Source organism: Phacochoerus africanus, chromosome 15, assembly GCF_016906955.1.
Source record: "Phacochoerus africanus isolate WHEZ1 chromosome 15, ROS_Pafr_v1, whole genome shotgun sequence".
NCBI classification, from domain to species: Eukaryota; Metazoa; Chordata; class Mammalia; order Artiodactyla; family Suidae; genus Phacochoerus; species Phacochoerus africanus.
Genome location: NC_062558.1, coordinates 31,823,177 through 31,836,392, shown reverse-complemented (window position 1 = coordinate 31,836,392; position 13,216 = coordinate 31,823,177). Strand labels below are relative to the sequence as shown.

General features: G+C 39.8%; 1 protein-coding gene across 2 annotated transcripts in view; it reads right to left on the bottom strand.

Annotated features, from left to right (window-relative positions):
• Positions 1–13,216, bottom strand: part of ATP2A2 (ATPase sarcoplasmic/endoplasmic reticulum Ca2+ transporting 2) — a 71,262-nt gene that overhangs the window by 26,113 nt on the left and 31,933 nt on the right. For both annotated transcript variants that reach the window (XM_047761756.1, XM_047761757.1), the window contains exons 6-7: positions 3,545–3,625; positions 1,283–1,368 (exon numbers count right to left, since the gene is read on the bottom strand). In XM_047761756.1, the coding sequence (XP_047617712.1) occupies positions 1,283–1,368; positions 3,545–3,625 (167 nt within the window). The remainder of the gene's footprint in view (positions 1–1,282; positions 1,369–3,544; positions 3,626–13,216) is intronic.

Sequence of the window (13,216 nt, the reverse complement as noted above, 5' to 3'; positions counted from 1 at the left end):
TAGGACAGAAGCAGAGAACTGGTTACAAGATTAACACATACCCAACTTAATATTGACTGGTAAACTCAGATTTGTGTGGATTTTGAGGAAGATGTGCAGGTTCTCGCACCACATTCCAAAAGGCCTTTCAGTGGCTACTATTCAGGCAACCAGCCATCCAACTTTGATGACAAGCAAAGTGTGGTACACCTCTCCCTGCCTCTGCGTGAAATGAGAATGGTACCTACTCATTTCAAAACAGTCTGCACTGGCCCACTGGAATTTCCATTCATAACACTGAGCTTGGCTTACAGACTAGCTTTGGGCTGGAGTAGTACTCTAATCCCTGTGTACCCAACCTGCCAAACTTCATACAGCATTCAACCCTAAGCATTCTCCGCCTCTGGATCCAACAACTTAACCTCCCCTACTTTTATCACGCATAATAAGAAGGGCAAGCAAGACCATGGGCTACCCTTCAGAACCTCCACTCAAGCATTGTATTCAAAGATCAACATAACCAAGTGTAAGGGTTCCCTCCTTGCCCCATTTTATTAATTCCTAGTGTTGCAAGAATATGGCTTATTTTCACTGTAGCTCTATGGTACTTTTTTACTTACTGTGGGTGGGGTTAGGTTCCCATGCTAACCCACAAAAGTCCACTACTTGAAATATCATTTTAAATTCTAAACAAACAAAACCATAAATCTCCCAACTTCTATTTCAAAAAAATTTAACAGAAAAACTTTAGTGGTACGAGTTTTACTCTTCACCCAGACTCACCAATTATTAATGATTTGCCACATTTGCTTTCTCTCTAAACACATACCTTTTCATTGTGAACTATACACAGCTATCATCCATATCGTTTTATAAACATCCCTTTTGAAGCAAACCTTTCCCAAACACATCTACTATTCTGTGTTTATAGATCAAGAGTTTAAAGATGTTTGGGAGTTCCCTCTGTGGCACAGTGGGTTAAGAATCCAACTGTAGTGGTTTGGGTCACTGTGGAGATGTGGGTTTGATCTTCCATCCGGGGCAGTGGGTTAAAGGATCCAGCGTTGCCACAGTTGTGGTGCAGGTTGCAACTGCCACATGGGAATTTCCACATGTCATGAATGTGGTCAAAAAAAAAAAAAAAAAGACATCTAGGTCACACATGTCGCCATTACACATCACTGAATTTTTCTGATAGCTGAGGGTGACCACGAAGTGGAAAAAGAAAAAAGAAAAAAAAATCTGTAGAACTTAAAACTCTGAAGACTATCAAATGTATTTTTATTTGGAGACAAGTACTTACAGAAAAGAGCATGTTCTTCTTATCTTGGTTGACAGCCCGTGGGTCAGGGACAGGGTCGGTGTGCTTGATGACAGAGACAGACTCACCTAAGCAGTTGAGATAGAGAAGGTTTGTTCAATGTGTGCAGTCTATACCTAGAACCTTAGTACCCTCATCCACTCATACCACTACTCACCGAAAAGGACAAAAAGGCCCAATTCATTCAAAAGGGCAGAAACTAGTAAAATTCAGTAATAGAAAACTAATTTCAGAGGGAAAAAGGCAAAATAAAGGTATTTAATTTTGAAGTAAAATCCTAGTCAAGTAACCTTTATTTTCTTGAGTAACTTCAAATTTAGTTCATTTGCGGGTATCATTTTATACTCTAATATTGTGAATGTAGATCTGTTGTATACTTATATATACACACACTCCAATACTTTAAAAGGTGAAAGTATATTTACTTATAATGAACAAACAAGATACACTACATGAATACTGAGAATCATCCATCGGAAAGCCTTTTTTTGTTCAATAATGCTGAAGATGAGAAATGAAAACACTGGTCTAAAAATATCTGCATGCACTAATAAGATCATTCTTATTTCAACAAAACAAAACAAAAACACCGGCAATAAGGAGTTGCACTAAAAAGATCACATGGTATAAAAGACTACTTCTTAGAACTTTCACAATGACTTGATGAATTTGGTTGCAACTTAACATCACTTAAGAAATGTAGCTGATCCTTGAACAACTGCAGGAGTTAGGGAAGCCAGCCTTCTACATAGTCAAAAACTTGCATAGAACTTATAGCTAGCTGGCCCTCCATATACACAACTTCCCTGTATTTGAAGTTCTGCATCTGGTATAGTGCAGCACTATAGTATCTACTACTGAAGAAAAAAAAAAAAAATCCACATATAAGTGGACCTGTGCAGTTCACACCCATGATATTCAAGGGTTAACATCAGGTTGAGTGATGTGAAATATAGTCCCAACTGTTAGCTTAAATTTCAAGCAGCAAATTTCACTCTCAATATTTGACCAAAGAATCTGGTTCTTCAATCTGTGATTTTTAAACCAAAAAAAAACATTTAAGAAACTCTATGGAAAGTTTTAAAACAGTAATTATTTCTGTTAACACGATATGAAAATTTCATACACACAACCTGATCAATTCCCTGCCATCTCATGGCTTAATCAGCTTCCAGGTCCTTGCTGCTAACAGGAATTTCAATAGGTAAGCTATTCATAAAGAAACAACAAAAACTGCAGAGCTCAAGCTACTCACATGCCTACCGCTGTGGCATTATTTGCTTTTCAAAATTAATCATCAGATAAATCTTGATAATCTTAATTTTCCATTTACTCTCTATTTAATTCAGGTTAGCATTGTTTAAATTAATCTTCTGACCACCTTACTTCCAGTTAATATGAACCCTCCACCCTAGACCGTGCCTTTATCAAACAAAAACGGGAAAACATTCCAAACAATCCCAAATCTGAGTGTGCAAACTCTAGGTGTAAACATGCACCATTTGAGGGTGCTAACTTTTGTTAATCGCACATCTGATTATTGAAAAGTGTATCAGATGTGAGATTAGCATTCCAGGAGTCTATTTTTCCTGCCTGGAAAAAGAACACTAAGTAGGTAGTTCACTTTCCACAAAATGGACAACATTACTTCAACCTAAGAATATAAACTCTAATGAAGCAATTTGTAAACTTTTTAAAAAAAATTTAAAATGTTTTAAGATCAAAACTAACTTTTAATAAAATTAAAAGACAAATAGGCCTTTTGAGATGAGCACCAATTCTGTTTTTTTTAATTTATTTACTTATTTTTTTGTCTTTTGTCTTTTGGGGGCCGCCCCTGCAGCATGTGGAGGTTCCCAGGTGAGGGGTCTAATCAGAGCTATAGCCGCCGGCCTACACCAGAGTCACAGCAACGCCAGATCCGAGCTGGGTCTGCGACCTACACGGCTCATGGCCACGCCAGATCCTTAACCCACTGAGCGAGGTCAGGGATTGAACCCACAACCTCATGGTTCCTAGTCGGATTTGTTTCCACTGCGCCATGACGGGAACTCCTATTTTGTTTTTAAATCATAGCTTTACCCCATCTATCAGCAAAATGCCAATAAAGCATTAAGAAATACTATCTCAGAGAGGATGAAGATGGGATACCGTAACGGGATAGTGGGGCAGGAGTCCACTGAATTGTTAGGTGCAATCTGAAGAAGCCTTCACACAATAGCCTTCCAATACAGAGTAATTTACCTGTGAGAATTGACTGGTCAACTCTTAGAGTAGTAGATTTGATGGACGTTAATCTTATATCAGCAGGAACTTTGTCACCAACTAATTGGGGAGAAAAAAGGCAGCCAAAATAAGCAACTTTTGCAACCGCATTACATAAGGATCAACCTGTCTCAAAATCAAACACAATTTCTAAAGAAAATAAACAGCCTATATACAGCATAAGTATATACAATAAGCAATATAATCAACTTATCCTCAGGGTCATAAAAAGTCTTTTGCTGGATAGATACGAGACTTGAATTACAAAAGAAGGAAGAGAATAGTGATGCTTGGGCAAACAGCTCTAAGTACATATTTTATTTACATTCTATTTACACATACACACACAGACACACACAGCGTGATGAGGGGGACTGAATTGTACAAGCCATGATTTATTCCACTGGGAAAGCTAAATTATCAATAGGAAACACATGCCTCTTTAAAACGATGCTCAATTAATCTCATAGTGGAAAAGGCAAGATAAAACCAGACAGAGAAATCACTTTTTTAGCCACACCCATGACACACAGAAATTGTCAAACCAGGGATCAAACCTATACCACAGCAGTGACTCAAGTCACAGCAGTGACAATGTCAGATCCTTAACCTGCTGAGTCATAGGAGAACTCTGGAGATTATCACTTTTAAACTATCAAATTGACAAAGGAATTGAGAAAAATGCATCAAGTTTGAAAGCATGTATAGAACCAGGGCATCTTATACAGGGTGACTATAAGATATGGGTATTTTAGTATTTAATAAACAAAACAAAACAAAAACCCACTTAGAGGCAAGTGCATGAGCAAACATTAATGAAAATTCTGTTAGTACACTGCTAACAAGAGCAAACTGAACATGTCACTAAACATATCATATAACAGAAATGGACCACTTAGTATTCAACTAGGTGTCCAGACTTTTTGACCACCCTATATATGTTGCTGAGTATGAAGAAAAAAACTTTAAAAATCTCTAGAGGAAAAACTGGCAATACATAACAAAATTGCAAAGCACAATTTTTTCACCCTATAAATTCCACTATAGACAGGCTCACAGTATGTGGTTAGTTTTTTTATTAGCAGTAGAAAAGAGACAACTCTATTCCAACTAAAGTGAAAATTTTCTCTAAGATATACTGTCCATTAAGTGGGAAAAACATGAGTGTGAAGCATCATGGATATGGAATTCCACTGCTAAGAGGAAATCCTCTGGGATGGTGTGACTGGTAACGCTGGGGAGCAGGGCATGAGTGGAAGGAGACTTTTCACCCTGTACCCTTTGGTACTTTGAAATGTGAATGATCAGATAAATGAATAAACTTCTTGCATAACCTCTAGATGATCTTTAGGACAACTGAGTCTTCTTTTCTGGTGAAGAGTTCCTTTAAAAACTCTTAAAGGGACCACATCTCAGCCCCTTTCCTTGATATGTCTGAAGTAAATGCCACAATGCAGACACAGAAACAGATAATCCAATGTTTCACATGCATCTTAAGAAAAATGCCCAGCATATTGTAGGTATTCAAATACTGTTTGTTGACTGTGTATACTTCAGCACCAAAGCAACTGGACAGTAAAAATAAGTGTGTACAATAGCTTTCCCTGACTTTCTGAAAGGTACTAAGGTGGCTTTAGAAGTCTTATGAAGGGACAGCTAAAAGTTAGGACAAATAAGCATGGTGCCCCCTAGAACTGTATATGATATTTTAAATAATTTACCAGACTTACCCTACCATACTGAAGTGGAACACTATCACTAGTAATATACAAACTGGCAAAACAGCCATACTGTTCAAGAAGTAGCTTTATTTCATTAATTCAATCTTCAGTTTGGTTCCGATTTTTCTGTATTTCAGAGCTTTTAAATTCAGGGAGGGAATGGTCAGATATTTGAGCTCTAATTCATGCAACAAACTAATGATCTACATAGGAAATGTGGTCACAAGGTGGCAGAGAAAGAGACTGTCAATATATAATCTCAAGAGGCAAAGATCATCCTTGCATTTGACTGCAGGGACACATTAAGTTAAGGTGAAATTCCTGCTGGAAATGCTTATGCAACAAACAGCAATATTCATTAGTGAAGAAAAAAGAACCTTTCATTTTAATATAATTCTGTTCACACTGCAATAAAGTAACCATATCCTAAACTTCAGTGATCTTCACAGATAAAATACTGCAGCAAGACGAAATTTTAAAACTTAAAAAAAAAACAAAAAAAACCCAACTTTTACTACATTAGTTCTGGCTCTCATAATTAACTTGATCCCAAATGACCTTGAACATGAAAAGAATACAAGTTCGGAGTTCCCGTCGTGGCACAGTGGTTAACGAATCCGACTAGGAACCATGAGGTTGCGGGTTCGGTCCCTGGCCTTGCTCAGTGGGTTAAGGATCCGGTGTTGCTGTGAGCTGTGGTGTAGGTTGCAGACGCGGCTCGGATCTGGCGTTGCTGTGGCTCTGGCGTAGACCCCTAGCCTGGGAACCTCCATATGCTGCAGGAGCGGCCCTAGAAAAGACAAAAAGACAAAAAAAAAATTAAAAAAAAAATACAAGTTCAATGAGGAGCATATGAACCCTAAATGGAAAAATTATCTAAAAATGTTCCTTTGATGTCTGAGGCAATTTCTATCATGATACTAAAGGAACAGAAAACTTGTAACATGGTACAGAGGTCCCTACAGTCTCTATGCACATCACTTTAACAATACGTACCAGCAATCTACAAGGAGAACGTTTCGTTTTATACTGAATCTCTTTCTTTTTTTATTTTGCTTTTTAGGGCCATACCCATGGCATATGGAGGTTCCCAGGCTAGGGGTCAAATGCCACAGCTACAACAACGCAGGATCCAAGTTGCGTCTGCGACCTACACAACACCTCACAGCAACGCCAGATCCTTAACCCACTAAGCAAGGCCAGGGATCGAACCTGCAACCTCATGGCTCCTAATCAAATTCGTTTCCCCTGTGCCATGATGGGAACTCCTCTTTCCTCTTTTTAAACAATTTCATATATAAGCCTAGATTCATACTCTCATATACCTGGCCACAATTTAATTAAGGCTAGCAAGTCTGATATTCAAATTTAGAATCCAGGAGTTCTCTGGTGGCTGAGCTGAGGATCTGGTGGTGTCCCTGCTATAGCCTGGGTCATATCCCTGGCCAAGGAACTACTGCATGCCACAATGTGCCCCCACCCGCCAACCAAAAAAAACCCCAAAAGACCTGAAAATAAACAAAAAGAAAAACCAAAAAAACTAAGGATCCAACAGTAGTATCCTGCTATATATGTTGCTATGTTTCAGTGAAGCTCAGAGGATTGGAAATGAATGAAAAACGTGTTTTTTTTTTTTTTTTTAAGGCAGTAAATATCGAGATCAAAAATTCTTTCCTGGTACACAGTCAACATATAAGCTACTAGTTTAAGATGGGATTGATACTATATATACAGCATTTAAAACTATATTTATAGGAGTTCCCTGGTGGCTTAATGGATTAAGGATCCAGCATTGTCATTGTTACGGTTCAGATTCCATCCCTGGCCTAGGAACTTCTGCATGCTTTGGCCAAAAATTAAAAAGAAAAGAAAAAGGACGCAGGTTTGATCCCTGGCCTCACTCAGTGGGTTAAGGACCTGGCATTGCCGTGAGCTGTGGTGCAGGTTGCAGACTTGGCTCGGATTCTGCAGTTGCTGTGGCTGTAGCATAGGCTGGCAGCTACGGCTCTGATTAGACCCCTAGCCTGGGAACCTCCATATGCTGTGGATGTGGCCCTAAAAAGACCAAAAAAAAAAAAAAAAACCCAAAACAAAAAGTAATATTTATACTGGCATTACAAAGAAACCAGCTATTTTTTTCCTCCTAAAAGTTTATTTTAAATAATAAAGGCTATCTTTTTGCTGTACAAATATTGTATTATATATATTTAATTATTGATTAAATATTTAGGAATGAATCAAATGTAAAATCCTCATGGAACAAGTGACTGGAAAATTCTTAAAAGTTAACCACAAGTTTTTCTCAACTTTTCTTCCATCCTGTAACAGCCATTCTAATTGGGAGGCAATTAAATATTTACGAATTAAAAGGTGAACTGAGGGCCTTTTTCAAACTACAGAATCTCAGGACCCGCTTTTTAAGAGTCTGGTTCAGTGCATCTGGGGTGGAGTCCCCAGGAATCCTTTTTTTTGGCAGGGGGGCAGGGGGTTGGGGGTGGGGGCATGCCCACAGCATGCAGAAGTTCCTGGGCCAGGGATCAAACCTTTGCCACAGCAGTGACAATGCCAGATCCTTAAATACTACACCATCAGGGAACTCTAAGAATTCATATTTTAAAGAAGTTCTTCAAACACACTAAAAACTTAATACAGATTTTTCTTTTCAAAAAGCACAGATCCCATGAAGGGCCTGTTTAGAATATGGGTTGTTTCTCATTTGCTAAGTGTGCCATATCTCTAGGCCGGGAAGATCCTATATCTCCCAACACTTGGGAAATACACTACCTTAAAGTTTTACATTTACTTACACTATAAACTGACCTCTTGGGGTTCCCACTGTGGCTCAGCAGGTTAAAACAGGACATAAGTGTTTATGAAGATGCAAGCTTGATCCCTGGCCTCACTCAGTGGGTTAAGGATCCAGTGTTGCTGCAAGCTGCAGCATAGGTCACAGATGAAACTCGGATCCTGTGTTGCTCTGGCTGTGGTGTAGGCCTCAGCTGCAGCTCTGACTTCATCCCTAGTTCAGGAACTTCCATATGCGGCAGGTGCAGTTGTAAAAAGGAAAACAAACAAAAAACAAAAAACCCAAAACTGATCTCTTTATGGAAAAGTACCTAAATAGCATAAATACAAACTGCTCTTAAAAACTTGCCCAATTTTAGCATTATTTAAGCTCACACCGTCTTATATCCAACTCATGTCCTCATTTCAGACAGCTAGAAGTAAAAGGAGTCTTGTCTAAGGAACTTCAATTAAAGAAAGACTTCCTCTAACTTACTCTATGACCCTGCTTTGTGCATTTTGTTTGTTAAGAGTCAATTTAGGATTAAGTCTATTTGGAAGCAGATTCTCCAAGGAAGTAAAAGATCCATGAAAACAAAGATTCAATGAATACTTTTCAACTAGGATATAATTTTCCTTTGTCTGTAGGCTTCCGTGAATTTCAGACAGAGGGTTTTGGGCCTGAGGAACAGGCAGCCCGTTCTGCTAATCACATTCAGTGATATTTCCCTGATGGGGCATGTAAATGCCCATAGGGCAAGTGGTAGTGGAAAAGTCTTACTCTTGCCAAGGGGATGCTCTGCAATTTCTTCCTCCAAAAATTTTCTTGAGTTCAGGTGGTGTAATAAAAGAAAAAACTTTATAAGTGACCTACTATTTATTTAACACCTGACACTTTTTTCAAATTCAGCTCTTTTCTCCTTAAGTCTATAGCTCTTTAAAACCTGCTATTGCAATACAAATTTCCACTCCGAACAAATTCCTCAATGTACACTTTATGCCAGGTTACCAAGAATGCAAGTAAGTCACTTAAAGGAAATTATTACTTAGCCACATTTTAAAACCAAACAAAGGCAAACTTTTTTTTCTTTAAACCATAAAACATAGAAAGAAGTGTTTATAAAGCCAGGATACTTTAACATTCTTTATACAACATTACATCAAAAACACTGATGTTAAAATGTGCACTACTCAAAAAAAGCACCCCCCACCCCCCGCACTTTGCTTTTTAGGGCCACACCCAAGGCATATAGAAATTCCCAGGCTAGGGGTCAAATTGGAACTGCAGCTGCCGACCTATGCCACAGCCACAGCAATGCAGCATCCGAGCCGTGTCTGCAACCTACCCACAGCTCACAGCAACACGAGATCCCCAACCCACTGAGTGAGGTCAGGGATCAAACCTGCACTCTCATGGATACTACTTGTTGGATTTGCTTCTGCTGTGCCACAATGGGAACTCCCCAAAAAAGCCTTTTTAAAGTTGGTTACATGTAGGGCCACAGGTGTGGCCCTAAAAAGCAAAAAGAGAAAACTACATAAAAGAGCAGAAAATTACCTCCTAAATACCACTACTGTCTCTGAGGAAAAGCAGGCCGTAATAGAATTAATTAACCTAAATTATTTAAATATTTAACTATGACTCAAACATTTTCACTGTTTCCAGTTTGAGTCATAAATTTTGTAGTCAGGATGAAGAAATGAAATTCTTCACTTGAGAAGCCCTACTTGCCTACTTAAAACTATTTCCAGGCCTCAGGGTGAGCATGGAAGGAACATTACGTATTGCCATAGTATATACTACATTTGTTCCCAGTCTGATCTTTTTCCCTTTCTTTCTTTTTGGTCCTGCCCCTGGTATGCAGAAGTTCCTGGGCCAGGGGTCGAAACCATGCCACAGCAGTTATAATGCCTGATCCTTAACCCACTGAACCACAAGGGAATTTCCCCAATCTGGTTTTTTGAAAATATGAACTATGACTGAGACTCATCTTTTAAAAATGCAAGTATGTCATGTTCTTTAAAATCTTTCAACAGCTTCTTTCTACTAGACTTTATTTATTTTTGTCTTTTTTTTAAATCGAACCTACATCCTCATGGATAATGGACTTGTTAATCGCTGAGCGATGGGAACTCCTTATTTTTGTCTTTTTAGGGCCACACTCCCAGCATATGGAAGTTCCCAGGCTAGGGGTCAAATTGGAGTTGCAGCTGCCTGCCTATACCACAGCCACAGCAACACCAGATCTGAGCCATGTCTTCAACTTACACAGCAGCTCATGGCAACACCAGATCCTTATCCCAGTGATCAAGGCTAGGGATCAAACCTGCATCCTGCATCCTCATGGATACTAGTCAGATTCTTAACCTGCTGAGCCCCAATGGGAACTCCTTTCCTACTAGTCTTTATTTTTTGTTTTGTTTTGTTTTGTTTTGTTTTTGTTTTTTGTTTTTGTCTTTTTGCCATTTCTTGGGCTGCTCCCGCGGCATATGGAGGTTCCCAGGCTAGGGGTCGAATCAGAGCTGTAGCCGCTGGCCTACACCAGAGCCACAGCAACACTGGGTCCGAGCTGCATCTACAGCCTACACACAGCTCATGGCAACGCCAGAGCCTTAACCCACTGAGCAAGGGCAGGGATCGAACCCGCAACCTCATGGTTCCTAGTCGGATTCGTTAACCACTGCGCCACAACGGGAACTCCCTTTCCTACTAGTCTTTAAATTTTAGTATCCTAACAATGGTTTATAACACTCTCCATGACCCAACTGATGCTTTATTATTTTTTTTAATCACTTTCCCCTCCCTCTAAGCTTCAAACACAAACACAGTTTCTCAAAGTCCTTTCTGATTCCTCACACCCTCTAACACAAAGAGCAAGGCTTTCCTTGAACTTCCAAGATTAGGGTGGTATCCCTTACAATGTGCCAACAGAAGCTGTCCTTTCCTAACACACATCACGCTACATATTTGATGTGTTCTCCCCACTAGACTCAAAAGCTCCACAAAGGCAGAGTCATTTAGCTCACCACTGATTTCCTAGGCCCTAGTATTGTAAAGGCACAGAGTGGTGTCAAATAAAGGAAAGAAGTACCTCCTCACATTATTTTCTTTAATCAACAAGCACCAGAAACTTATAATGTCACCAGAAAAGATAATTATCAAGTTTTTAGAATGTCACGAAGCTAGGAACAACGAAAAAAAGCAGGATCCAAAGGGATCTTAGACTTGGGAGTTTCTGTTGTGGCTCAGTGGGTTAAGAACCTGATTAGTATCTATGAAGATGGGGTTTGATCCATGGCCTCACTCAGTAGGTTAAAGACCCGATGTTGCCAAAAGCTGCAGTGTAGGTCATGGATGCAGCTCAGATCTGGTGTTGCTGTGGCCGACAGATATGCTCCAATTCAACTCCTAGCCTGAGAACTTCCATATGGCCCAGGTGCGGCCCTAAAAAGACAAAAGACAAACAAAAAACTGCAAAGAGATCTTAGACTTGATTGAGCTTAATGAGGTCTAATAGTGATTGCTGATTAAATTCTACATTTAGACTAAAAACAGAAACACATGCGTGCTAGTAGAGTATTAGAGATACAGTGGGGAAAGAGAATGCGTGACAAAGACTCAGAGATTTTAGCTGGTAGGGCAATTAAGATCCCCAAAGGATGGCGGAAAAGGTCTAGAATATCAGCCAGACTCCATTTATATTAACTGCATTCAAGTCTGGGCACCAAAGAAGGCCATCAAGATAGTAAAGAGTTCAGAAGTAATTACATGAGCAACTGAAATAGCTAAGACTAACTTGGAAATAAAAATGTTAGAATATACCACACACTTACAACATCAGACTCCTAGTTCCAGTAAGAACTGCCACACACTTCTGGACAAGTTACACGCTTCTGGAGTTTTGGTTACCTTCCTCCCCCAGCTCTGAAAGGCAGACTAATTTATCCTCAACTACCTAACAGGCCATCATAGGAAAAAAGAATCAGACATTTATGTGCCTCCAAAGCAAAAAACCTAACATATAGAACAACTATATTTTAGCTCCTTCTAAGGAAAATTTTGTAATAAAACTGACATAATATACAATCGCTAAAAAAAAATTGGCATAGCTATTCTTAGGCAGGCAAGTTTCCAGTTACTAGAGGTGGAAGATAACCAGCTCATTAGATGCTGTAGAGGCAGCCCATCACTCACTAGGCAAGGTTAGAGTATACAACAGCTTGAATACCCACGGATATAAATTCCTCTTTATTACAAAAGAAAAGCATACTTTAAATTTTTTTTGGCTTTTTAGGGCCCCACCCACGGCATATGGAGATACTCAGGCTAGGGGTCTAATCATAGCTATAGCTGCCGGCCTACGCCACAGCCACGCCAGATCCGAGCCGAGTCTGCGATCTACAACCACAGCTCACGGCAACGCCAGATCCTTAACCGACTAAGCGAGGCCAGGGATCAAACCTGCAACCTCATGGTTCCTAGTCAGATTTGTTACCACTGCGCCACGATGGGAACTTCTGAAAAGCATGCTTTTTTTTTGGTTCTTCTTTTTTTTTTTTTTTTTTTTTTTTTGCCATTTCTTGGGCCACTCCCACAGCATATGGAGGTTCCCAGACTAGGGGTCGAATCAGAGCCGTAGCTGCCAGCCTACGCCAGAGTCACAGCAATGTGGGATCCGAGCTGCGTCTGAGACCTACACCACAGCTCATGGCAATGCCGGATTGTTAACCCACTGAGCAAGGGCAGGGATGGAACTGCAACCTCATAGTCGGATTCGTTAACCACTGCGCCATGGCGGGAACTCTTGAAAAGCATGCTTTTAAGATGAAAACCCTTCCCTCACTCCCCTCATCCAAACAGAGTTGTTAACAGTATTTATCATCTATACCTCTATGAAACACACTTACTAAAACTTCATTGAAATAGGAAAAAAAAAAAACCCCACAAACCTCTTTTTGCATTAATATATACTTATCTGTTGCATTCTTTTTTGTTTTTTGGCTGTACCTGCAGTATGCAGAAGTTCTCAGGACAGGGATCGAACCCGCACCACAGCAGCCGCTGCAATGACAACGCCGGATCCTTAACCCACTGAACCACCAAGGAAGTCCTGATTACCTTTTCTTTTCTTTTTAGGGCCGCACC